The 23,691-nt window shown below is 44.4% G+C and overlaps 1 protein-coding gene across 1 annotated transcript in view; it reads left to right on the top strand.

Moving 5' to 3' along the window:
- SLC22A3 (solute carrier family 22 (organic cation transporter), member 3) overlaps window positions 1-19,969 on the top strand; it is a 32,897-nt gene extending 12,928 nt beyond the window's left edge. The window contains exons 3-11 of the mRNA XM_010584484.1: window positions 1,307-1,461; window positions 4,395-4,560; window positions 5,576-5,693; window positions 13,494-13,591; window positions 13,728-13,942; window positions 17,169-17,277; window positions 17,520-17,632; window positions 19,053-19,152; window positions 19,912-19,969. Coding sequence (XP_010582786.1) covers window positions 1,307-1,461; window positions 4,395-4,560; window positions 5,576-5,693; window positions 13,494-13,591; window positions 13,728-13,942; window positions 17,169-17,277; window positions 17,520-17,632; window positions 19,053-19,152; window positions 19,912-19,969 — 1,132 coding nt within the window. The remainder of the gene's footprint in view (window positions 1-1,306; window positions 1,462-4,394; window positions 4,561-5,575; window positions 5,694-13,493; window positions 13,592-13,727; window positions 13,943-17,168; window positions 17,278-17,519; window positions 17,633-19,052; window positions 19,153-19,911) is intronic.
- Window positions 19,970-23,691: the final 3,722 nt, after the last annotated feature.

The raw sequence follows: 23,691 nt of genomic DNA, 5'->3' as shown, positions 1-23,691 counted from the left end.
TGATGATTTCAATGGCAGAGCATATTTCTTCAGTTCATAAAATTCTTTCTTTCTGCCTGTTTTATTTTTCTTTGATATCTGTAATAATAGTAATAATAACTTGAAGTACGATTTCTTTGTAGGCAGAAATATAGAATTATCTGGAATGTCATCTCAGATAACAAATTTTGAACTAGCAAACAAAAGTACTTTCAAGGAAAACCTCATCTTTCCAAGGGATATAGTAATAAGGGAAAAAATAAGGCAGAAAAGATTTCATGGCACTGGCTAACTTAAGATATCTCTGCTCAGTGTCTGGCTGGGCAGCCTACTAGCACCTGAAGACTGTGTAAGAGTAGAGATATTACAGCTAATTATTAAAATAAAATAATATGTCTAGGAGTACTTATGTTTTAAGCATAATGTAACCACTGTACAACTATGAATGTTGTACATTGGTTGCACTGGGGGGATGTGCGGCAGCCAGACCATTAGACTTTTGTCTCCTTGACAGCACTCAAAAGAATGGACCAGGTTGAAAATACCCTGATTTTTGTCCTGTATAAGTTCTTCTCATGAAACTTTTTGAACAAAATGAAAAAACAAATATTCTCTCAAATACTTTTTGGTAAGATAAACAGCTACATCACTACTCACAGTTTCTTCTTCTTAAAACAGCAACAATAACAATGGAGAAGAGATCAAAATGGAAATTCTAGTTGTGTTCCAAGGACACAGTTGCCATGAAACCACAGGAAAGTTTTGTTGGCAGTTTTTTTGGAATTATGGCTTACCTCAGGGACACCTATTAATAATGACGGTTTTTGCTGGAAAATGAGACTCATGAATACGTTAGGCAGACTTTGAAAACAAACAGTCTAAACCTAAACACTGGAAAATCACATAAAGTAATTGAAGAAGAAATTACTTACTTTCACAGAGCTGGCTGTAATTACTATTAGGAAACTAATTTGTGAAAACAGAAATCCACAACCAAAGTTACCCTTATTTCAACTGGATCAAAAATCTGAACTTTAACATATGGGCCACAGTTTAGATACAAATTGTTTTCTAAAATAAAAGGGGGCCTGGTGCAGACATCACCAGTTTTAAAATTAGTGACATAAAGGCAGTGATAACTGCCACAGGGAAAAGAGTCCCATCTCCCAGGGGCCAACACTAAAAAGTTTCAGGCAGCCTCTCTTCAGAACAAGGCCAGTGTCAAAAAGACACTTTCAGATCTAGCATTAAAATGAGATGCCAGAAAAAAAAAAAAAAAATCTTTGTGTCTTTTCATGATTTTTACTTTCTTTTCCTTTTTCAACAGATATGGCAGAATCCTCATCTACTTGCTCTCCTGTCTCGGGGTTGGGATATGTGGTATCATAGTGGCATTCGCACCAAACTTTACTGTATTTTTGATCTTCCGTTTTCTCCAAGGCGTGTTTGGCAAGGGAACCTGGATGACATGCTACGTGATTGGTGAGAGCTGTTATCTTCTTTCTTTTCCGGTTAGGAAAAGTGAGGGATTTTTGGAGGACAAGGAGTCTGGCTACATCTGCTCTTGATAATATTTTTTCTTGGGAATAAAGCACCAGCCCTGAGGTCAGCAGACAATGAATAACCCAAGTCCATCCTAGTTAATGCATTTGTCCTCCAAGACAAGGTGCCTGCATGCAAATTTTAACTTGGCATCCATGGTCGGGGCTCATGCCTGAACTGAATGTTTGGGGAAGCAGTCACTGGCCTTTGTCCAGACCATGCTAGGGACCTTTCTAGCAGCTAAACAGTATAGTGTTTCCTTACCTGGCAATGTCTGTTAATTTACTGGTACAGAGGTGGCCTCTGAGAATGGCAGCAAGTGCAAACTCTTTCTGTTATTCAGTACTGATATAGGATGGAAATGAGCAGCAGTGTACGTGCCTGCCTGACCTCATAGGATCCCATGGAGAAGAGTGAGGAAGAAGTAATGCACGAGGGCAGACTAACAGTTCCTTCAGAACTGTCCAAGCTCTCCTTTTGTACCCAGCACTGTGGTACTTGAATATGCCTGTCAGCAGGTGGCCATAGGCAATATCAGTAGCAAGCCAACACTTTCTGTTGATGTTATTTGAGAACTCTTATGGCTGTCTAATGTATGGACTCTGATGGAGATGGATTAACATAAATAATTAAGAAGTGGACGATTAGAATGTGTATATATAAAGGTTTTCTTATTACATAGAAGATCACCAAGGTGATCAAAATCTACAGAGCAAGCCCCAAATAAACCGGATACACAAAGAGGGACATGGTTAATTTTGGCAGAGTCTGAACATCTTCCACAGATGCTCAGAGGAGTTAACTGCTTTTCCTCACTGGGACAACAGACACTTGGATGGCTGCTCTTCATTCTTTAGCTGGGAGACTTTACTTAGTGCCAGGCTGGACACCAGGGTCCATATTAGGATTATTATTTCCTGAAAAGGGAAAACGAAGGGAAGCTTTTTTATAAATAGCATCAAAACAGCAGGGATCCAGACTCTTTGATATGCTATAGTCATGGCCCAGCGATGAAGCTCCTCGCATAGCAAGCTGACTTTTCATGAGAAAAGGGTATTGTTGTGGCATCTTGAATGACTGCCAGGTTCAGAAAGGGAAACTGCTCTCTAGAGCATGAAATAGCATGACATTGAGGAAAGCATCCTACTAGAGATGAGACATCAGATTTGCTTAAAAAGAAAATCAACCATTCAGTAATCTACTGTGATAATCCAAAACACAGCGATAGCATCATTATATAGTGCAAAAACTTGTACCATCACTGTAGTCTGTGAGGCCTGTGATATTTTTTTAAACTTCCTAGTGGAATTTAGATGAATGAGAACAGAATTGCAACCAGATGTAAACAGTTACAGTGAGACCTGGGAACGCTGTGGTAATGTATGCACAAACATACCTGTCTAGCCCTCTCAGCATCTAAAGCCCAGAAGCACCTCAGTTTTCTGGGCAAAGTTACACTGCTGAGCAGCTCAGGTCCAAGATCCAGTGAAAGGGCCAGAAGCTGCTTTTCCCCTCACTTCCAAGCACATGGCCTAATTTGAAACCGAGATCTTATCCTAAAAGTTTGGCAAGTGCTCTAACCAGCAACATGTTTTATGACAGACCCATGGCTTCCTTAAAATGGCCAAGTTTTAACAGAAAGGAATGCTTTGCAGTGCTCAGATCAGACTGCCTGACTTTAGGGAAATGTTCAGAGATACAGCATCCCGAGGGACAATGTATTACCACAGCCCTAAGCAAGGTGCTTAATTCTTGGAGAGAGTGATTCCATCTAGATTCCTTCAGGGATCTACTCTTATGTCCCAGGATCACCCAGACTATTTACCAACCCAGCATTTTTTGAGAGGCCTGTACAGATCATTGGTTTGGTTGCACCAGGATGATGATTGCCCATCTCCCAAGCTACTGATCTGTGCTTCAGAACCACAACAGGCTGCCCCAAGAACCTCTCTTTGCTCTTATGTACAACCCAGCTCCTCCCGGGCCGGTGCTGAGCAGCTACCTTTAGGCAGTAGAGTTGCCCCTGAGCCATGCAGATGTGATGAATAGTCAATAAATATACTAATGGTGTCATATTTTTCTGCATTGCCAGCTGAAATGAATCACTGTTACTTGTAAAATTTTTTCTCCTTTAGTAAAATAATAATTAAAAAAAAGTGTTTTCCATGTGTTATAAACCAAGGTAAAACCCTCTGCTTTTACTCTGAAGGCTAGGTAGTGGTGACAGTTTTGAAGCAAACAAGAGGCACTTCTTCATTCACTGCTCATATCAACCATGGAGCTCATGGCCATGGGATATTGCCTGAAATTTGGGATTACATGGGTTTCAGAAGCGATTAGACACATTCACAAAATTAAAAAATCCACCAAAGGATTAAAAAAATAAACTAACAAAGGCTACGTTTGTTCTAATAAATAAAACAAACTGTGGACCGTACCTTAGCCCTCAGAACAACTAGCATGGTATGGCTCAACTCTTTTGCCCACAGATGCCTTGTCCATATTACCTGCCCGGAGCATCTTCCAGTCTGGCGCATGGGCCAAAACTGTGCCAGGGAGAGTGCTAACAATTTGCTACTAAGCATGATCACGATGCAGTCTCAAACCCCTGTTCTGGTCCTATTTAATTCATTAGCAAACGTACTGTCAGAAACCCCTCTAGCTGAAGAACAGTGGGTGAATTGATGAGGAGATGTCACCCGTGCTTGCCCTGGGCAGTCTCGATGACATGCTTACACTGCTGAAGGCAAGATGCTGGGCTAGACAGACTTGTGACCTGATATAGTGCTCTCCTTCCTTATGTTCCACCACTAATATTTTTCTTTGGAGTTATGTTTGTTTCTGTGTTGTTTATTTTGGCTTTCTCTGCTCAGTGACGGAGATTGTTGGTTCTGACCAGCGGATTGTTGGGATCGTGATTCAGATATTCTTCACCCTGGGAATTATGATTCTCCCTGGAATTGCATACTTGGTTCCCACCTGGCAGGGCATCCAGCTGGCCATTTCACTGCCAAACTTCCTCTTCCTGCTCTACTACTGGTAACGTTGCAGTCGTTGCTTTTGTCATTATTGCTATTGCTATTCGAGTACCTTGAGACTCCTGCTGTGGTCCCAGGTCTCCAGTGTGCAAGATGTTGTAGGCAAGGAAGAAGATATGTGCATATTGTTGATTTTGGCATTTTAAATTCTTTTTTGTGAATGGCAGACATGCATTACTTTCCTTTTTCTGCCCAAGGTTTGCCTCTTTCCTCAGCCACAGCTGGCCCTCCACAGAACCCTGCTCTGCGGCTGCTTAGCCCAGGGCTGCTTATCTGGTTAGCTTGACCAAAGTGTGCTTTTCCCATCAGCCATGGCACCCCACCTTTACCTCTGATTATGTACTCAGTTCAAGCCTGAACTTGCCTTACAGGTCCCATGAGTTGGGCAGGACAGCTAATGAGAAAGCAGAGTGCTATGCCATGGTGAACATCTGTCCCGATGGAGTGCAGCCATCCTGTGGGCTGGATCCAAAGAAACTCATCCACATACCCTCTTCCTGCACATCGTTTCCTTAAACATTGCCTTAACCTTAGGCTAGCAGAAACTGAAACACTGATCGGTAGTATTGCTTTGTGTTCAGTTTATAAAATATGTATACATTTGAGTGTGTGTATGTGTCTACCTTACAATGATACAGCTAGAAGTTTCCTGATCTGCCTGTACTTCGTACTATGTGTGGTTAGTATTGACTTTCATTGTGCCTTGCTGTTCTACAGGCACCTTGTTTGCTTGTTGCTTATCATACTTTGGACATCAATTGTGCAAATATAATAGTTAGATTTTTTCTTTCAGCTTTATAGAGTATTGATACAGTCTATTTTCTTCTTTCTTGCTCACAAGGATCAGATATTTTACAGGAGACTGCCTGGAAAAGCAGTCCACAAAAGAGTTTCTGTATCCCAAAGACTGAAAAATTGGTGTGTTGTGTATTAACACAGGCAAAGGCGAAGCACTTTGGTTTACTTATGATGTTGAAGGGCAACCTCCCCATTTATCACTTCTGTGTTCTTAACAGGGTGGTTCCTGAATCTCCACGTTGGCTCCTGACACGCAAAAAGGGAGAGAAGGCCTTAAAAATCATGCACAGCATTGCAAAACACAATGGGAAATATCTCTCACCACATTACTCAGAGGTACTGTCATCTCTTTGAACTAAATCTTTTTTTCTAAACTTTCTTAATCTTCTGCAGGTTCAGTTGTGTTAAAATGCATTCTCTTTATGTGGTGGGCAACACTCTTGAAGTGTCACACCCGAACAAAATTGTCAGTCCCATACCTGCTTCGTTAATTGCAAGAGGGTAAAAGTGAACTGGCTGGAAAGACATGGCCTGAAAAAAGTTTGCAAAACAATGAGTCAGGTCTTTCATTTGCAACACTCCTACTTTAACAACTTGTGGGAAAAATCAGAAACTAGCCTGAGGGCCAATGGTATATCACAGCAGCTGCCGTTTTAGCTGACAGAGTGAGTGAAGACAGCAGGATCCACTTTCCTAGCTTCTTTGCTAGAACTTCCTTTTATAACTCAAAGAGAAGATGATGTAGAAAATCAGAATTTAAGTAAAAATTTGCTTCCATCCCAATAGGGGCAAAATATGCCCCAAAATTCAAAATAGGAGAAGCACTGTCTAAGATCACTATTTACAAAATAGGACAATGTATGTTAGAATTACAGTCCTTTGACAAGTGGTCTTGACAGAAGTGAAAGGACTGATGCATTTCAAATTACACTGTCGTGTCATTGCAGCGTTTGCCTTGTTCAGCGTTGGGTAGCAATGCCTGGCTCTCAGACCATATTTACTGTGGCATTGGCCTTATGGTTCAGTGACGACAACGGATGTGAACAAGGTTCCTGTATTGTAACAAGCTAGGTCTGGAACTTAAATGCTAGCAATAGTCATGTTAGAAATCATTATTTGAACTAAGGAAAACAGCCGCAAATTGTTAGCACGCAGCAGCCCGGAGGTGACATACTGCATACACTACAAGTATTTCATAAAGAAATTGTGATTTTCTTATTGAAAAGAAATGACCTACATAAAATGTCCGTCTATCAGTACACAGTAGTATCCTTTATGCCTGCATACATGCATAACAGGTAGTTGGCAACCTGGATTCTCACAGCTTGATATTTTACCTAGGTCTTTCTCATTGCTCTTCTTGAGCAAGGGAGAACCTGAGAATTTAGCCCAGCTTAGCCAAAAAAGTGGGGTTGCTTCACCAGAATCCTAGAGTATAATACTGGATGAAACCCAAGCAGTAATTATTGGCACTCTTCTGAAACATCAGATAGCTATTCCCAAATCCATAGGATTTTATTTACCTGGTGAGAAACAGGCTCCATAAATCACCTAGCCAGCCTAAGCAGCTCTGCTTATTCAGGAGTATTCCTGCTATAAATACAGACCTTGCATGAAATGCACACAGGAAGAGGTATGTGGCAACAGAAGAAGTATAGAAATGGCCAGTTCCTTTATACCAGTATTCCATTATCTTTCCACTTCATTAAGTCTATGTTAATGCCAGTTCTGGCCAGGTAAAGTTCACACAACAGGTTCCACAGAGAAGCTGGGCCCTACCTTATGCTATGCCTCTTAGGATATATGACTCTGGACTAATGATTTTGTAAAGTCAAAACTAGACCTATCAGCAGAGATGAGTATGCTGAAACATACATTTCCACAGCCAGCTGCTTTATTCATAAGCAACTCGTTCAAGTGCCATAACGTTGCTATAATGGCATTTCTATGAATGTTATGTTGCTCAGGGGAGCACACAAAGGTTAATGATGGGGAAGGAGGGTTGTCAGGGGAAAAGAGTTATATATAACTTCCTTGGCCAAGAAATGGGATGTACCGGATGAGACTGTTGTACATTAGTGAAGCAACATGACAGAAGGAGTTTTGATGAGCAATAACAAGCTAGGCCAGCAATTAGTGAACCATTTTTCCAATGGAAGCCAAGGCATCTCTGTGATACCAGCCAAGGTCAGGAAATTGCCCTCAGCTGTCCCACAACGCAGAATGAGCTTTGCTAGTCACGTTGGAGTAGCATCTTATGCAGCTGGAGGACTGCAGACTGAAACTGGTGGGAGGGAAACAAACTGAAAGACTAAGGAGAGAGAAAAGGGTAAATCCATTGACGTCAATGACCAGCTGGAGTGCATGGAGCTCCATCTGGGAATGGATGAGGAGCTGACCAAGAGCTTATGGGTCAGGATTAAAGGGAGGGCAGGGACAGGTGACATTATAGTGGGGGTCACCCAACCAGGAAGACCAAGCAGATGAGACCCTCTATAGACAGATAGGAGCAGCCTCACGTTCACAAGCCCTGGTCCTCATGGGGGACTTCAACCACCCCGATGTCTGTTGGGGGGACAACACAGCAGGGCATAAGCAATCCAGGAGGTTCCTGGAATGCGTTGATGATAAATTCCTTCTCCAAGTGATAGAGGAGCCACTGAGGAGAGGTGCTATGCTGGACCTTGTTCTCACCACCAAGGAGGGGCTGGTAGGGAACGTGAAGCTCAAGGGCAGCCTTGGCTGCAGTGACCATGAAATGGTGGAGTTCAAGATCCTTGGGGCAGTGAGGAGGGTACACAGCAAGCTCACTACCCTGGACTTCAGGAGAGCAGACTTTGGCCTCTTCAGGGATCTCCTTGGTATAGTACCATGGAATAAAGCCCCAGAGGGAAGAGGGGCTCAAGAAAGCTGGTTAATATTCAAGGATCACCTCCTGCAAGCTCAGGAGTGATGTATCCCAACAAAGAGAAGTCAGGCAAAAACGCCAGGAAGCCTGCATGGATGAACAAGCTGCTCCTGGACAAACTCAAACACAAAAAAGAAGCCTGCAGAGGGTGGAAGCACGGACAGGTAGCCTGGGAGGAATGCAGATAAATACTCCAAGCAGCCAGGGATCGGGTTAGGAAAGCTATAGCCCTGATAGAATTAAATCTGGCCAGGGCTGTCAAGGGCAACAAGAAAAGCTTCTATGGGTATGTTGGTGATAAAAGGAAGACCAGGGAAAATGTGGGCCCTCTGTGGAAGGAAACAGGAGATCTGGTTACCTGGGATGTGGAGAAGGCTGAGGTAATTAATGAGTTTTTTGCCCCAGTCTTCACAGGCAAGTGCTTCAGCCACACTGCCCAAGTTGCAGAAGGCAAAGGCAGAGACTGGGAGAATGAAAAACTACCCACTGCAGGAGAAGATCAGGTTCAAGACCATCTAAGGAACCTGAAGGTGCACAAGTCCATGGGATCTGATGAGATGCATCCACGGGTCCTGAGGTAACTGGCAGATGAAGTGGCTAAGCCGCTATCCATCATATTTGAGAAGTCGTGGCAGCCCTGGGAAGTTCCCACTGACTGGAAAAGGGGAAACATAACCCCATTTTTAAAAAGGGAAAAAAGGAAGACCCAGGGAACTACAGACCAGTCAGTCTCGCCTCTGTGCCCAGCAAGACCATGGAGCAGATCCTCCTGAAAACTATGCTAAGGCACATGGAAAATAAGGTGGTGACTGGTGACAGCCAAGATGGCTTCACTAAGGGCAATCATGCCTGACAAATTTGGTGGCCTTCTATGACAGGGTTATAGTGTTGGTGGGTAAGGGAAGAGCAATGAACGTCATCAACCTGGACTTGTGCAAAGCATTTGACACTGTCCCGTGCGACATCCTTGTCTCTAAATTGAAGAGACATGGGTTTGATGGATGGACCACTCGGTGGATAAGGAATTGGCTGGATGGCTGCACTCAAAGAGTTGAAGTCAACAGCATGAAGTCCGAGTGGAGACCAGTGATGAGTGGTGCTCCTCAGGGGTCAGTATCAGGACTGGTGCTGTTTAATATCTTTGTCAGTGATATGGACAGTGGGATTGAGCGCACCCTCAGCAAGCTTGCTGATGACACCAAGCTGTGTGGTGTGGTCAACATGCTGGAGGGAAGGGATGCCATCCAGAGGGACCTTGACAGGCTAGAGGGATGGGCCCGTGCGATCTTCATGAAGTACAAGGCCAAGTGCAAGGTCCTGCCCATGGGTCGGGGCAATCCCAAGCACAAATACAGGCTGGGTGATGAGTGGATTGAGAGCAGCCCTGAGGAGAAGGACTTGGGGATGTTGGTTGATGAGAAGCTCAACATGACCCAGCAATGTGTGTTTGCAGCCCAGAAAGTCAACGGTATCGTGGGCTGCATCAAAAGAAGCATGACCAGCATGTCGAGAGAGGTGATTCTCCCCCTCTACTCCACTCTTGTGAGACCCCACCTGGAGTACCGTGTTCAGCTCTGGGGTCCCCAACATAAGAAGGACGTGGACATGTTGGAACAAGTCCAGAAGAGGGCCACAAAGATGATCAGAGGGCTGGAGCACCTCTCCTATGAAGACAGGCTGAGAGAGTTGGGGTTGTTCAGCCTGGAGAAGAAAGGAGCAGACTTTATAGCAGCCTTCCGGTACCTAAAGGGGCCTACAAGAAAGCTGGAGACGGACATTTTACAAGGGCGTGTAGTGATAGGACAAGGGGTAATGTCTTTAAACTGAAAGAGGGTAGATTTAGATTAGATGTAAGGAAGAAGGTCTTCGCTGTGAGGGTTGTAAGGCACTGGAATAGGTTGCCCAGAGAAGTTGTGGATGCCCCATCGCTGGAAGTGTTCAAGGCCAGGTTGGATGGGGCTTTGGGCAACCTGGTCTAGTGGAAGGTGTCCCTGCCCACGGCAGGGGGGTTGGAACTAGATGATCTTTAAGGTCCCTTCTAACCCAAACCATTCCATGATTTATTGTCCTTGGCTGGGGCACATACACCAGTGAGATTCCCTCGTCCTGGTCAGCATTACCCAGTGCCAAGCGTGGCCCGAGACATGTAGCAGGAAGGTTGAGCTGCTGCAGCTCCCCCTCCACATTCAGCCCTGTGTTCCTACACCCACTTCCCCTCTCTAAACATCAGCATTTTCAAAGCATCACGTCAGAATGGAGATGTGTGTCTTTCCCTGCTTTTTGTTTTAGTTACGTTAAATTTTTTTCAGAAGTGTCCCTGCTTATGACCCTAAGCCACCCACAGCTGCAGCAGATTGACCTCCACACATCCAGATTCATGCTGGATCTGTTCCTGTGACCTTTTTAATATATAATGTCTGTCATCCTTGGTGCTGTGCCCAGAGGAAAGACAGCATCTCCAGGAAGCGTGTTAGTCACGGATCAAGTGTATTTCTCATGTCAGACTTCTCTTTCACGAAGCAGCTCCAGGATTTCAGTTAAAGTGCTGCAGGTGTGGAGGGACAGGGAGAAGTGAGAGGCATTATCCATCAGTGAATTTTGGCTAAGATTTTCCAATATGTCTGTAACAATTTCATTGGTCAAGTCCCTTACATGGCTCTGGATGTAGCAGCCTTGCATTTTTACTGGCATGCAGAAGCCACAAATGACCTTTGAATGAAAACAGATAAACATTTGCTTCTTTTGTTTTTCTCTGGGAGTTACGACACTGATACAGTTCAGGTCCATCTAGAACTCATGAAATTAATTGTAAGTTATAAACTGTTTTTTTTCCCAGTTGCTCATAATTATCCTAGAATGTTTTTTTCAAGATATTTTTTTCATTCTTGGTCTCTGTCCAAAAGCAGAATGGACTGCAACCAGCTGAGTAAGAGCTGCTTCTTGAGAGACTTGTGGGTCAAAACCCCCTCTCCCTTTATATATATTTTTTTTCCTACTATATAGACATACTTAGACATATATATTTCTAGTATATATTAACTTACATACATGTGTATTATAAACATGCACGGATGTAGTGCCCTGTGCAGAATTAAGCATGTGCAGAACCGTATGTCTGTGCTATGAGGAATCTTTAAAAAATATTGCAGAAAAACTGATACGTAATTTTGCTGGGACGTAAAAATATCAGGGAAGTTGGTTACAAAACTTCCTCCAGAGTTTTCAGATAGTGTGTCTTTGGAAACACAGGCCCTGCCACTGAATTCCTGACTGCACTGATGTGAATAGCAAAGCTCTCCTTGACTTGGAAGAACAAAAAGAGGATTTTTTTCCCTACAAAGACTTGGCTTCCTACAGTGATTTTTTTCTTCATTCATGAAAAAATGCTCAGTCATGCTTGGGGTTATTATTACTTTATTAAGACATAAAAATATATGGTAGCAGCCGTGCTGAATTTACCTTTAGTCCTTTGGAAAACTAAAACCATATTTGCACAAAGTCACAACTGATGGCTGGCAGCCTGCTTTTATAAACACAGTCGTGGCAAATTTATAACCATAATATGAGAGAGACCAGAGCAGTGCAGAAACCCAGCAACCTCCGCCTGCCCCACAAAGGGCTCTGGCATGCGGCAGAAGTGGCAGTGCTTTGAAGAAAACTTCTGGCTCTCGTTACAGAAGAAAAGCAAGAGGGAGTATAAGGGGGGTTCACCAAAATGTGGGGTTTCTCTGTCCACTTACAAAGTTTTGTGTCACTCAGGTATGAAAAAGCCAAGTGTAAATACATCCAGCCAAATCTCACTGAAAAACATCTGTGCTACCTTCTGATACAAAAACCAAACACAGGGCAAAAGCTTTGGGCATAGCCCTGGCTGAGCCGACAAGACTCTCAGACAATGCCTTTGGCTTTACCTGTGTTCTCATCACAGATCTGCATGTTCCCATGTGCTTCTCCATCCTTTCACCCATGACTTCCCATCAGCCGGGATCGTTTCCTTGGGCTCCTGCACGGGCAGCGGGTGCTGTGGTGGTAGAGAGGGGTTGACTCCTCTCTTTGCTCTCTTAGGCCTCCTCTCAGGAGGGGGGCAATAGCTGAGAGTCAAAGCAGCCAGGCTGCCTGAAATCCTCCTAAAAAGGGTGCAGCAGGTTTAACCCCATGTTTCCCACCGCTGCTTGGAGACCTGACAGCAATCCCAGAGGCGGCTGCCAGTTCTTGGGCGGTCTCACGTTTTGCCCCTGCCTAAAACCACCTCTGCCTTCTCTTACCTCGTCTTCCTCACCTGCCAAATGAACACATAAACAAAAGGGCTGCTACCTGGCTTGGACATCACCATTAAAAACTGCTGGCCACAGTTAAAAAAAGCCTCCATCAGTGAGTCTAAACCCTTTTTGGCCCTGCTAATATTCTGGCTCCACAATATCCTATAGCAATGAACTTGAATGTGTTGAAATCCTGCCCTTTTCTGTTATTGCTAAACCTTTAAACTAATGATTTCATCAAGTGCCTCATTGTGACTGTATTGGAGGAAGCTGTGAACAGATTTACTATACTTTGTAGGCAGTATGAGGACCATTAATTCATCCTTCGCAGGATTTTTTTGTTCCAGGGTAAAAGCCATGTTCAGCACAGTGCTTGTGTATTTTAAGACCCTCTGAATTTCACCGATTGAATGTTTTGTAGCACCCAAGTGCCTTCACAGGTCTGCTCTTTCTCTCGCTCCTCTTTTCTTTCTGCTGCCCAGCTGTGCCACCAGCCATGTTCCCAAGCCCATTGCTTGCTGCTCACCCCCTCTCTCCCTGCTTCCCTCAGCCCATCGCTTTGCCCTTCCTGCCACGGTCTCCTCCTCTCTGTCACCCCTGGCAGAAGGCAGCTCTGCTCCCAGTGACCCTGATGTGACAACGACCTCTTACTGCCTTCCAAGAAATTCCAAGTCAACATCTCTCAGTTTACAAGAAGGAAATCGTTTTTCCACTCTCAAGTCAAGATTGGGGATTTTTTTTTCCAATTTTCACATGATCATCATTAAGGAGAGCCCACAGCTGTGTTCAGTGATAAGCTGTTTCCCATATCTGCGCACTGCTCCGGAGTGCTAAAAGCAGCAAGCTGGCTCGTCAGCACCTTTGCTCGCTGGACTGGAATGTTGCTGAGCACCGTGTTTACATAGAAACTCTGCCCCAGCACCTGCCTGACCTTCGACAGCTGACTCTGCTGCTCACTTTTCTCCTCAGATCACTATTAGCAATGAGGAGGTCAGCAACCCCTCCTTTCTCGACCTGGTGAGGACTCCCCGGATGAGGAGGAACACGCTCATCCTGATGTATGCCTGGTGAGTGCCCACATCAGTCCAGCTTGTTACCAGGATGGTGGGTTTTGAAGAAAAAGTCCCTTGGGACTTTAAGGGCCTTTCCAGCTGCTTGCAGTCATTTGTTTGTCTCTCAACATTTTTCCCCTTTGCTGTTTAGGTTCACAAGTGCCCTTATCTACCAAGGGCTTGTGATGCGCCTAGGAATTGTCGGAGGAAACCTCTACCTAGACTTCTTCATCTCAGGAGCTGTGGAGCTGCCTGCCGCTCTCCTAATTTTAGTGACAATTGATCGCATTGGCCGGCGCCTTCCCTTTGCAATAAGCAACATCGTGGCAGGAATTGCATGCCTCATTACTGCCTTCTTGCCAGAAGGTAATTCCCTTCCCAGCGTCAGGCTCTTTAGGTCAATGACTTCTCTCTGACACCCCTTAAGCAAGGACAGCAGGCCACACAAAACTCTAGATAAAAGTAAAAAGTGTCTGGTGATGCAAGGAGCACCGCAGTCATGGAACAACATACCTTATTTGCTTATAGATTGCCCTGGGACATGTAATGGCCATACCTTTGATGGGTGGTGAGCAGTGGCTGGGTGTAGTCTTAGAAAAAACATATATAAAGGCCCTGTACTCTTTTTGAAGGCAAATGCAAGGCAAGAGCACACAAACATAAAGGGAAAATACATTCCCTGACTTGGAAGACACATAGTGATGTCAGAAATCGGTGATTTAGCTGAGGCAGCTTGATGGTCTTCTCATTGACAAATAAAACAGTGCAAACCACAACACGCTACAGGGGCTGTAGCAGACAACATGGAGATTGTTGCCCTGCCCTCACTCTCCCAGGGGTTTGGACATTGTTAAGGGGTTGGAAGAGAGATATGGCTTTTGATTAAGTCATTTTTATTTGGTTTCAAGGACAACTAAAAGGTCTAATATCGCACACAGGCTTCCCGGCACTTCTATCTTTTCTTTAAATTGTTTTCCTTCCTGTGTATTTTTTTTTTAATCCTTGGGGAAGAATTTGGAGATGCTCTGAAGTTAATATTACTGGATCAGCATGCTTTGCCTTAGCATAGCTAGGGACTGGCAGCTGAATGGACATTAGAGAGGCTTATTCCTCCTCAGGGATGTTCCTGTCAAAGTAAGGTACAGTCCTGGCCAGACTTAGAAGTTTTAGATCCCAAAGTTATATCGTGGGGCAATTGTTTTCCTAGAGAAGAGCCATGAGAAGCTACTTCAAGAGTATGATGTGCCCAAGAAAACAAGCAGATCTGTGGTGAGTGCGAAACGAAATCTTTCAAAGAGGTGTGTTGGTTCACCTCTGTCTCAGTTAAGCTCCCTTTAAAGGGATTCCTCCAAAAGTACTTAAAATTAATACTGTATGCTTGAGGAGCTTCGTTGGTTTAGTAGAAGCAGAAATGATGGGGAAGGGAGAGGGAAGATCAGCAGTCTGTTCCTGATGCCAGCACTGGTGGCTGTGCAATCGTGCCTTGGGATATCACGTTGTCATCACTTGTTTGCATTCATCGGTTTGACCACTGAAGCCCATCAAGACTGACTATACTGTCCTGGCAGATTTTCCCAAGGTCCCTGTTTCCGTGTGCCTCTCAAAAGAGCTACCACACGGCGACTGGATGCCAGCTGCCCCGTGCCCCTGTGGCACCTCCCTCGATACGGGGCCTGGTAATTCAGGCACAGAGGGCCTGGTCACCATCTCATCCGCTGGCTTTGCCAGCATCGTTTTCCACCTGTTAAAAAAGTACAAAGGTCTCACTGGGACAGCAGGGACTGGGGACTGTTGATCACCTGGACCTAGGGCTGTTGCAGGAGGGGGAAACAAAGAGCAGCACTGGGGAATTACTCCTGCAGGACACCTGCCTCCAGCACCCTCGTGTATTTTGGGCCACACCATATGCTGAGCACGGTGCAGCGTGTCTGGGGTTAGAGCAGGAGTATCGTGTGGGGCTGGTATGGCCTGAGCGAGGGGAGAAAGCGGTGACCTGGGGCCAGCAGGATGCTGCCACCAGCCTGCTCTCAGCGGTGGTGAAGTGCTGAGGGGACCCAGGTGAGGAGAGGACAGCCTGGGGATTAAGATACTCCCAGATGGAACACCTGGGGTCCAAGTCCTGCTTTCAAGAAAAGTCTGTTTATACAGATGGGAAAAGCTGCAATGGCAGCTTGTGAGAGCTCCATCATGCTGGGCTGCTCACACAGTTCATGTCCCTTGGCAGAGGGAAGAGGCACATGGACGTCACCCTCACCTCGGGGGTCTGACGGACCGAAGGGGTGCCAGGGAGACAAAGTGGGTTTGTTTTGTTCTTTCCAGCGTTTGCTTTTCTTACAAGTGTTTGAAAACAGAACTTTTTGGGGCAAAGGCAGTGTGTCACAACATGGGATGAAATTTGATGGGGGTTTGTTTGGTTGTTTTGGAAGGGAAATAACCCCAAGTGTCTCATTTTTTGGTTCAGAGCAAACGGAAATGTTTTCTTGTTCTTCTTATTGAAGTTTTGAGAAAACACAACCACTGCCAGAGCCTCCTCCAGTGGCAGAGCTCCCCTTCGTGCCAGGCTCAAGCTTGTTTTTTCACTGGCCTCCCCATCTACCTGGTCGTGGTGTCATGGTTAGACCATACAGGAGACTGTCCTCTCCCAAGGGCATCGCAGAAGTGCTTATTGCATTCCTTGTGATGCTCCTCCAGAGGCCACCGGCTCTCCAGAGAGGGCACTCGGACTGCTGAGAGGTTGCACACAGCGAGACGGGATGGCTCTGCTCTGCGGTGCGGATGTGACCACCACATCCCCTGCTGATGTATAAAGGCTTCCTGATGATGTGTACAGGGCAGTGGCTGTGCACCAGGGCTCAAGCAGTGCCGGGAGAGCTGGGCAGAGCCACCGGGGCAGCGTAAGGTCCCTTGGCCTGTTGTGTCAGGTACAAAGACAAGCACCAGGGAAGGGAAGGGGGAGGATGGCCAGGAATAGCCTTATTCAGACATAGACAAATTATGAAGCATAGTTGGCCTGCTCTAGAGAGAATTATTTTACTGTAGCATCCCTGGAGGTATTTAAAAGATGTGTAGATGTGGTGCTTAGGGACATGGTTTAGTGGTGGACTTGGCAGTGCTAGGTTTGCTGCTGGACTCGGTGATCTTAAAGGTCTTTTCCAACCTAAATGACTCTATGATTTTATGATTCTATGCACCTTTAGAGGTAGCTTGTTTGTGGTCAGAGGGCTTTGGCAGGTGACTCAACAATGTTTCCTACAGCATAACATCCCTATATAAATAAATGCTCCTTTGGACAATTTGGACATGGTCACAGAAGCTTATAATGTCATTCTCCCACCCATGATATTATGCCCCACCAGCATCTTGAATCAATCCACTAGAAGTGACTTCTGATTCTCCAAAGCAGCTTTGCATGATGCTGGAAAGCAATAAATGCCAGTATAGATTGATATCTACAGCAGTGGCCTTTCAGTCTGATTTGCACTGATCTGGGGTTTCTGTGACGTAGCTTCTCCTGACAGTGCTTGGGGCTCTCAGAAGTGCTCTGCTGGTGCAGCAAAGCACACTTCACCCGAGTTTCTTTTTGAATGAACAGATATCCCATGGCTCAAAACAACAGTTGCCACGCTGGGAAGACTGGGCATCACAATGGCTTTTGAAATCGTCTATCTTGTGAACACTGAATTGTACCCTACGACACTGAGGTACGTCGGAAGCTCCCAGGTATCTTTCAACTTTTCCCTCTGCTTTTCCCCATTCCCTATTTCACTGCTGTTTAGTAAAATTTGGTTTTTTCCAGTTTCCTAACTGAATAGCCACTGCTCAATGCGGATGGCATATACTGATGAGATAATTTTGAAGCTAAGTCTACATTCTGCTCCTTAAACTGCTGGTTCATCTGTTTGGTAGCACCTCTCAAATATCTGGCACTATTTTTCTTTTGCAGAAACTTTGGTGTTTCCCTGTGCTCAAGTTTGTGTGACCTAGGTGGAATCATAGCCCCATTCCTGCTTTTCCGTTTAGCAGCCATTTGGTTGGAGCTACCTCTAATCATTTTCAGTAAGATTTGATTTTAAATGTACTTTTGGTTTAAATATCCTCCTCCTAACAGAGCTTTTCGTTCAGGGCAAAGTGTAGTGTGTGGCCTCATCTCCCTGTCAGACCAGCCCCTCTCAACCTTCATGCCTAGAGCAAGAGGCTGAACAGCAAATGGGTGAAATGTGGGTGATTTCACAGCACGCTATGGAAGAGGTCAGGTCTGCTTGGGTAACTTGGCTGAAGGAGCATAAAAGAAACTAAGTGATGTGCTTTAAGACTGAGAAACCTTACAGCTGAGTTCTGTAATAGCAGAGAAGTAAGCTTAGTCTCCCAAAAGTAGAGGTTAATGTCCTTTAAAAAATACTTGGTTTGGGTTTTTTGGTAGGTACAGTTATGACTATGGATGTTGTATTAACCATAACTTTGTATTCCTGCCAAACTCTTTTCCTTGGTTGTATTTTGGAAAAAATGAGCTCTGTGGAGTAATTCTGTGGAAAAAAAAAATTAGTTTTTTCCAACAAGGAAATGGGAGTCTGTGACTAAACCAGGCTCCTAGGAGATACACATGACTGGGAAAAAAGCAAAAGGGATAGGATAGAATAAGAAGGAAAATTGATGCTAATGACAACTTTAGCTGAAAACAAAAATGAAAAGACAAAAGACATTTTAAAAGATTACCATTATTCCAAGAATAGACATATAGAAGTATGGTGTTCACATTATCTAATTCTGAAATTCTGCTGCTGTTGAAGGATGGATGAATTCCCTCTGTCTTGAGTAAACAGCTACAAATTCAGAGAGGATCACAGAGGACTGTGCAACAGTCAGGGAACATTTTACTTTTTGCTCCAGCCCTTCTATTTTTGACTTATTACATTATTTTAATTATATCTATGCAAGAAATTATTCCAAAAGAACTATTCCTGATGAACTATTTCAGATTGGCTCTGTTTCTGAATGCTCTTTCCCAAGGATGAATTTTTATTCTGAATCACATAATCTACTTTGGCCATTGATACATGAACAGAGTATTTCAGGAAAATCTCAATGGTCTTAAGAAACACAGATGCATCTACGTGATAGGGCCCCTTGAACAAAGGCAGATTTTTCTTATGTGAGAAATACCATCCTGGTTCCAGTGCAATTTGTATGAACTTGCCCATGCATACTTATCTCAGGTTTTTGACTTCTAAGATTTCCCTTTTGGGGCAATTCAGGCTGCAAATGCAGCCCTAGCCCTCAAGTGGTTTTTTTGTAATAGGTTAAATTAATGTAGCATAAAGGTGTTTGATAAGAGTAGGGTGATCAGAAATAGCAGTTGCACTTTAAAAATCTCACTTCGGCCTTAATTTGAATAAACTTTTCTCAGTGTATAAACCCTGAAAATAAGAAAAGTAACAATTTTCTTACTGCTTTTGCATTTCTTCAATGTCCATTGTAGGTATTCTCGCAGTTATCTGTGGGCTCCTAGTATTGCTTTTCCCAGAGACAAAGGGAATCTCCTTACCAGAGACAGTGGAGGATGTGGAGCAGCTTTCAAGGTATGATCTGTATTTTCTTACTTTTACTTGGGTGAGGTTTCCTGAGGGTATTCTCCTCCAACTTTATCAGCTTTCATAAATTATTGATGTTTTCCAAATACCAGAGTAAATTCCCTAGTCAGGTTGACATTGTGAGCAGGTGGTATTTTCCTCAATAGAAACATGATTTTTCAGTACCACTAAGGCAGGTGGTTAAAAAAGTATGGGGATAGAATCTGTATTTTTCTCATAGAGACAAAAAGTTGTCCTATGCACCTCTAGAAGCAGAAAGTAATAGCGTGCAAGAGAGAGACTGCAAAGTATAACCTGCAGCTCTCTGCTCAAGAAAACCAGCCATTTACCTCAATCAAAGCACCCTGTGAAGAAGGGCCCTTGATCATGGGGGCATTTCCACAATGTGTGAAGTCATTGAAAAGTCATGTGCAAGATGAATTTATTATAGCTGAAGAGTTGTAGGCACAGCTTTCCCACTCCTGGCACACAGCAAGCCAGACTCTTCACTGCACTGCAGGTGTGCAGGGAACATTTACACCTTGACTAAATTTCTTGAGGAGCTAGCGCTATACATTAATGTTTCAAGCAGTAACTTTGAATATTACATCAACATCATTTTGCCTGCTTCAATGTACAAACTAAAGAAAGAGGAAATTTTCTATGCAGAAAGTAAATGTTTCAGTACTGCAGTTTGGACTACAACTTGGACTACATATTTTCCTGTTTCTTTCATCCTCATACCCCTCTCCTCTTCTGTTTCTTCAGTCATTTTGGTAAATGTGGCAAGAAACGGAAACACCAGGCCACCAACTCTTATATTTGACCTTTGAAGGACAGCACCGAGCAAAGAGCCGTGTTCCCATACTGGGAATTTGTTCTCCACCTGCCACCACTTCAAAATTTGCTGCAGGATATGGATTAAACTCCATGTTCTTCTTCTAAGTATAAGGACATTTAAAACAAGCAGTGTATTTTTCTATAAATATGGAATAAATTCTTTTTTTTTCTGAGTATGCTGTTTGCAGGAAGGGAGCACTCTATGGTTCTTGGTAGAGGACAGAACAGCTTTTAAAAGATGCACTATCCAGCTCAGTGAGCTCTTATTTATTTCTTTATATATTTGAGCCATTTATTTAATTCTGTTGTTAGCATATACCTTTGGGTGGGGAGGGTTTCCTTCTCCAAGGGAAGGGCTTCTGCCTGCTCTCCCCTGTCGGGTGCTTTTCCAACCCTCTCTTTCAAGAGCATGCTGATTTTTTCCCTTCTAAAACATGCTCTCTGCCCATCCCTACAAACGAAATTCCCTTGCCCTGACCACTGCCAACGGGACCTGCAATTTCTGTCTTCTCTCCATTATTATTATTGTCATCTTTCTGTCTCGGGGATAAATTATTTGGTTTGTTGACAGGGATGTTAAGCTGTCTTGAGAAGATGGGCAGGGATGGGGCAAGACCTGTGGTTATGAAGTGTTAGCTGGTCCTGGTTGTTTGAAGCTGATGTGTAGCAGATTAGCTTGAATCTGTGGCTCTGCAAGCAGATAGCAGGGACAGTCTGCCTTCCCTTTCACCTGTATGACCTTCTTCATCAAGCAGTGGGTCCTGGCCACTGACAGGTAAACACTACTACACTCATTACAGTGAAGATGTGGTGTTGAAAAGGTATCCTGTTACCAACAGAGAATTAAATAAACATTAGAAAGCCTTGTAAAGGGCCTTATAACCTCAGAAAATAACGTATTTGGCATAAACAAATATAGGACTGGGTTTTGAAGGTTCATAGCACAAATGAGTAGTGCTAATGTCACAGTCAGTAAAGCTAAATTACTACTGCTCCAGTCTCACCATCTTGAGACCATATATAGGCAGGTGCCTGCATAGGGGGGTTCCTGTGGTGGGGAGTACACTGTGCATTTCAACAGTCCCCAGCTCTCCCTGCCTTTTCCCAGCAATTGCCCATACCACCAATTCTGCCTGCCGGAGGAAAACAGGACCTTTACTGGTAATCTCAGTCTAATGTTTGCATACTTTGAGCAGTGAGGGATAAAGGGCTGTCTTTCAAGGCTGTTTCTAACTTCCTCTGAGGCATAGTTAAAGGTCAATGGGATGCTTAGTAAAAGTCAGTAGTGACTGAAAGACATGAAACTAAACGAGCCTCTCATAATATATCTGGATAATTGGCAATACCTAGAAGACAACCCAAAACTGGAGCTACTGCTGCAGGGAGAAAACCCCTCCTACGCCAACAGGGTCTTCTGCTGTAAACTCCCCAGGGGCTGGCTGGCAGAGACCAGCCCTGAACTGGAAGCTGTGGGCTTGCTCTGGCTGGGTGCTGTGTCTCAGCACGGGTTGGGAGCCTGGCCACAGAGCTCAGCCCTGCCTTCCTCGCACCGCAGGCACGGCCCTCGGAGAGCTGGGGTGAGGCAATCCCGTGCAATGTTGTGTGACCTGAGCCTCCCTCTTCCTTTTAACGTTTCTTTGTCAATTTTAGATTTTTTCAGTTGGTTTCTTAAACGCTGCAGCAGTCTGAGAAGGACTGTGGAGATCATTTAAAGCTACAGCTTGCCAAAGAAATCTCAGTATTATTTGCCAGCTGCTGCTGTTTGTGGGCAACTAAAATGCGTTGAGAAGTGAGAGACTCAAAGACTTGTTTCTGGCCTTTCAGACTGTTCTTTGTTTTGCATAGCATCATATGTTGCTCAGAAGAGAATATAAGTGAAATATTTCAGTATGTAAAATGGCTAGGAGCAGTGTCAGAAGTTTGGATGTATTTATTTTCTAAAATACAGCAGGACAGCAGGAAAAAGCCTGACTTCTGATATGATAGTACTTAACAACTTCAAGCAGAGTTTGTATTTGGTAATGGCTCCTGTGCTCTTACCCCTAACGGGGATTTTGTAAGACAGAAAATCCTCCCATCTCTGTGAGACTTTGGGTTGCCTCATGAAGACTGTGGAGTGGGTCGTAACCTGTTGTACAACTGGCGGTTTGGTGGCTGTGGGGTTACACTGTTCTAGCTGAGAGAGGACAAATGAGGTGGTGGAAGCAGAGAGAGACCTTCAGTGAGGGAGGACCCTGGGGGAAACCAGCCAGGGTCGTGCAGACCACTGGGCAGGCTGCTTGTTTAAAAAGAGTTATTATAAATTCATATGTGCCTCAAACCACTTAATACATTGAGCCTTACAGGAAAGTCCTACAAACATCTCAGGTGGCAAAGCGGTGTTCTCCTAAAGTGCATGGGTTGACAATAAAAAGGCTGTTGTGACACACCTCAGCGAGAGGCATTGCTTCAGGAGGGGCTAAACGCTGCCAGCTTTAGTTGTGTTGCATGTGTTCCAGTTCAGAGGCTCAGTGAGAGATGTGATATACATAGCAGACAAAGGATCGCCTTATCACCACTGAAGACGCATGTTCAACATGACCTCAGAAACCCAGGAGCTGTGTTCTTCCTGCCTGCAAAGAGATTGCCCAGACCAACAAAGAAGTGAATGTGCTATTTGGTCCAAATGTGCCACCACCACCAAATTTGCCTTGTTACTTCATCTAGTCTGTGCAAGTGGTTACTGATAAGTGGCAATTTTTATTGCCATTGACACTCTCGCAGAAGGAAAAGATCACAACTTACAAGATTTAAGAGGTTATGAGGTGGGGCTTCTGTAGTCGCTCAGGCATGTCCAGGCATTTCTGGTGCGTTTGGCAAGGACAGCAGGAGTAAGCTTGTCTGCCTACAAGCCAGGTATTAACTATGCCTGCAAGATTTCATATTTGAAGACCTTTACAAATCCAAGATCAAGCTGCAACACAGAATTTCTGTTGTCAGGGAATTACTGTGCGTATTTCCAGGCTGACTTAATGATCCAAATGAATAGATGCAGAAGATATGCAGGAGGGTATTTGTGCCCAGTGAATCCCCCCTGACCAGAGAGGTGGATGGGGAATGCTTTATCAGAGCTGTTCCTTCTCAGGAAGACAATGCCCCAAGATTGTTACTTGTCCCAGAATCACACTCCAGATGTAGAAGCTGCAAAAACCATCCTGTCACCTAAGTCTGTTTTATAGCTCTTATCTCCCTTTATCGCCTATGGGAGAAACAAAAAAGTAGGTTGCATCCTAGGATGCAACCCATCGCTTTTATACATACATGCATCGAAAAAATAAAAAGACAAATTAAATGTCGTGCAGCTTGGCATGCCTGGGAGTGGACCTCTGCGCTGCAGAAAGTGGGCAAGACAAATCCCAGCCCAGGGAGTAGCTGTGTTAGTTGGGGAACTATCAGCACACCCGGGGGACGCAGGAAGGAGACCATGCAGAGCCGGGGGTCCCCTGGCACCTGTGGGGTGCTCCCTGGCTGATGTGCAAGTAGCGCAGGATGAGAGTGGAGGTTCGTAGTTAGCAAGTGTTTCATTTTGGCAAGTGTGAGCCAAGCTTTCCCTGGAAAGCATCTCTAAAGGTCTAAGCTTTCCATTCCTATAACTACAGAAATGTGTACATTGTTTTCTTTTAGAGAAGAAAAATGTACATGTAATGGTTGTATAGTGAGATAAAGTTA

The sequence above is a fragment of the Haliaeetus leucocephalus genome, unplaced genomic scaffold, assembly GCF_000737465.1.
Source record: "Haliaeetus leucocephalus isolate CR32 unplaced genomic scaffold, Haliaeetus_leucocephalus-4.0 Scaffold992, whole genome shotgun sequence".
Classification (NCBI taxonomy): domain Eukaryota; kingdom Metazoa; phylum Chordata; class Aves; order Accipitriformes; family Accipitridae; genus Haliaeetus; species Haliaeetus leucocephalus.
Note: the sequence above shows the minus strand (reverse complement) of the source record. Positions and strands in the feature narration are given on the sequence as shown.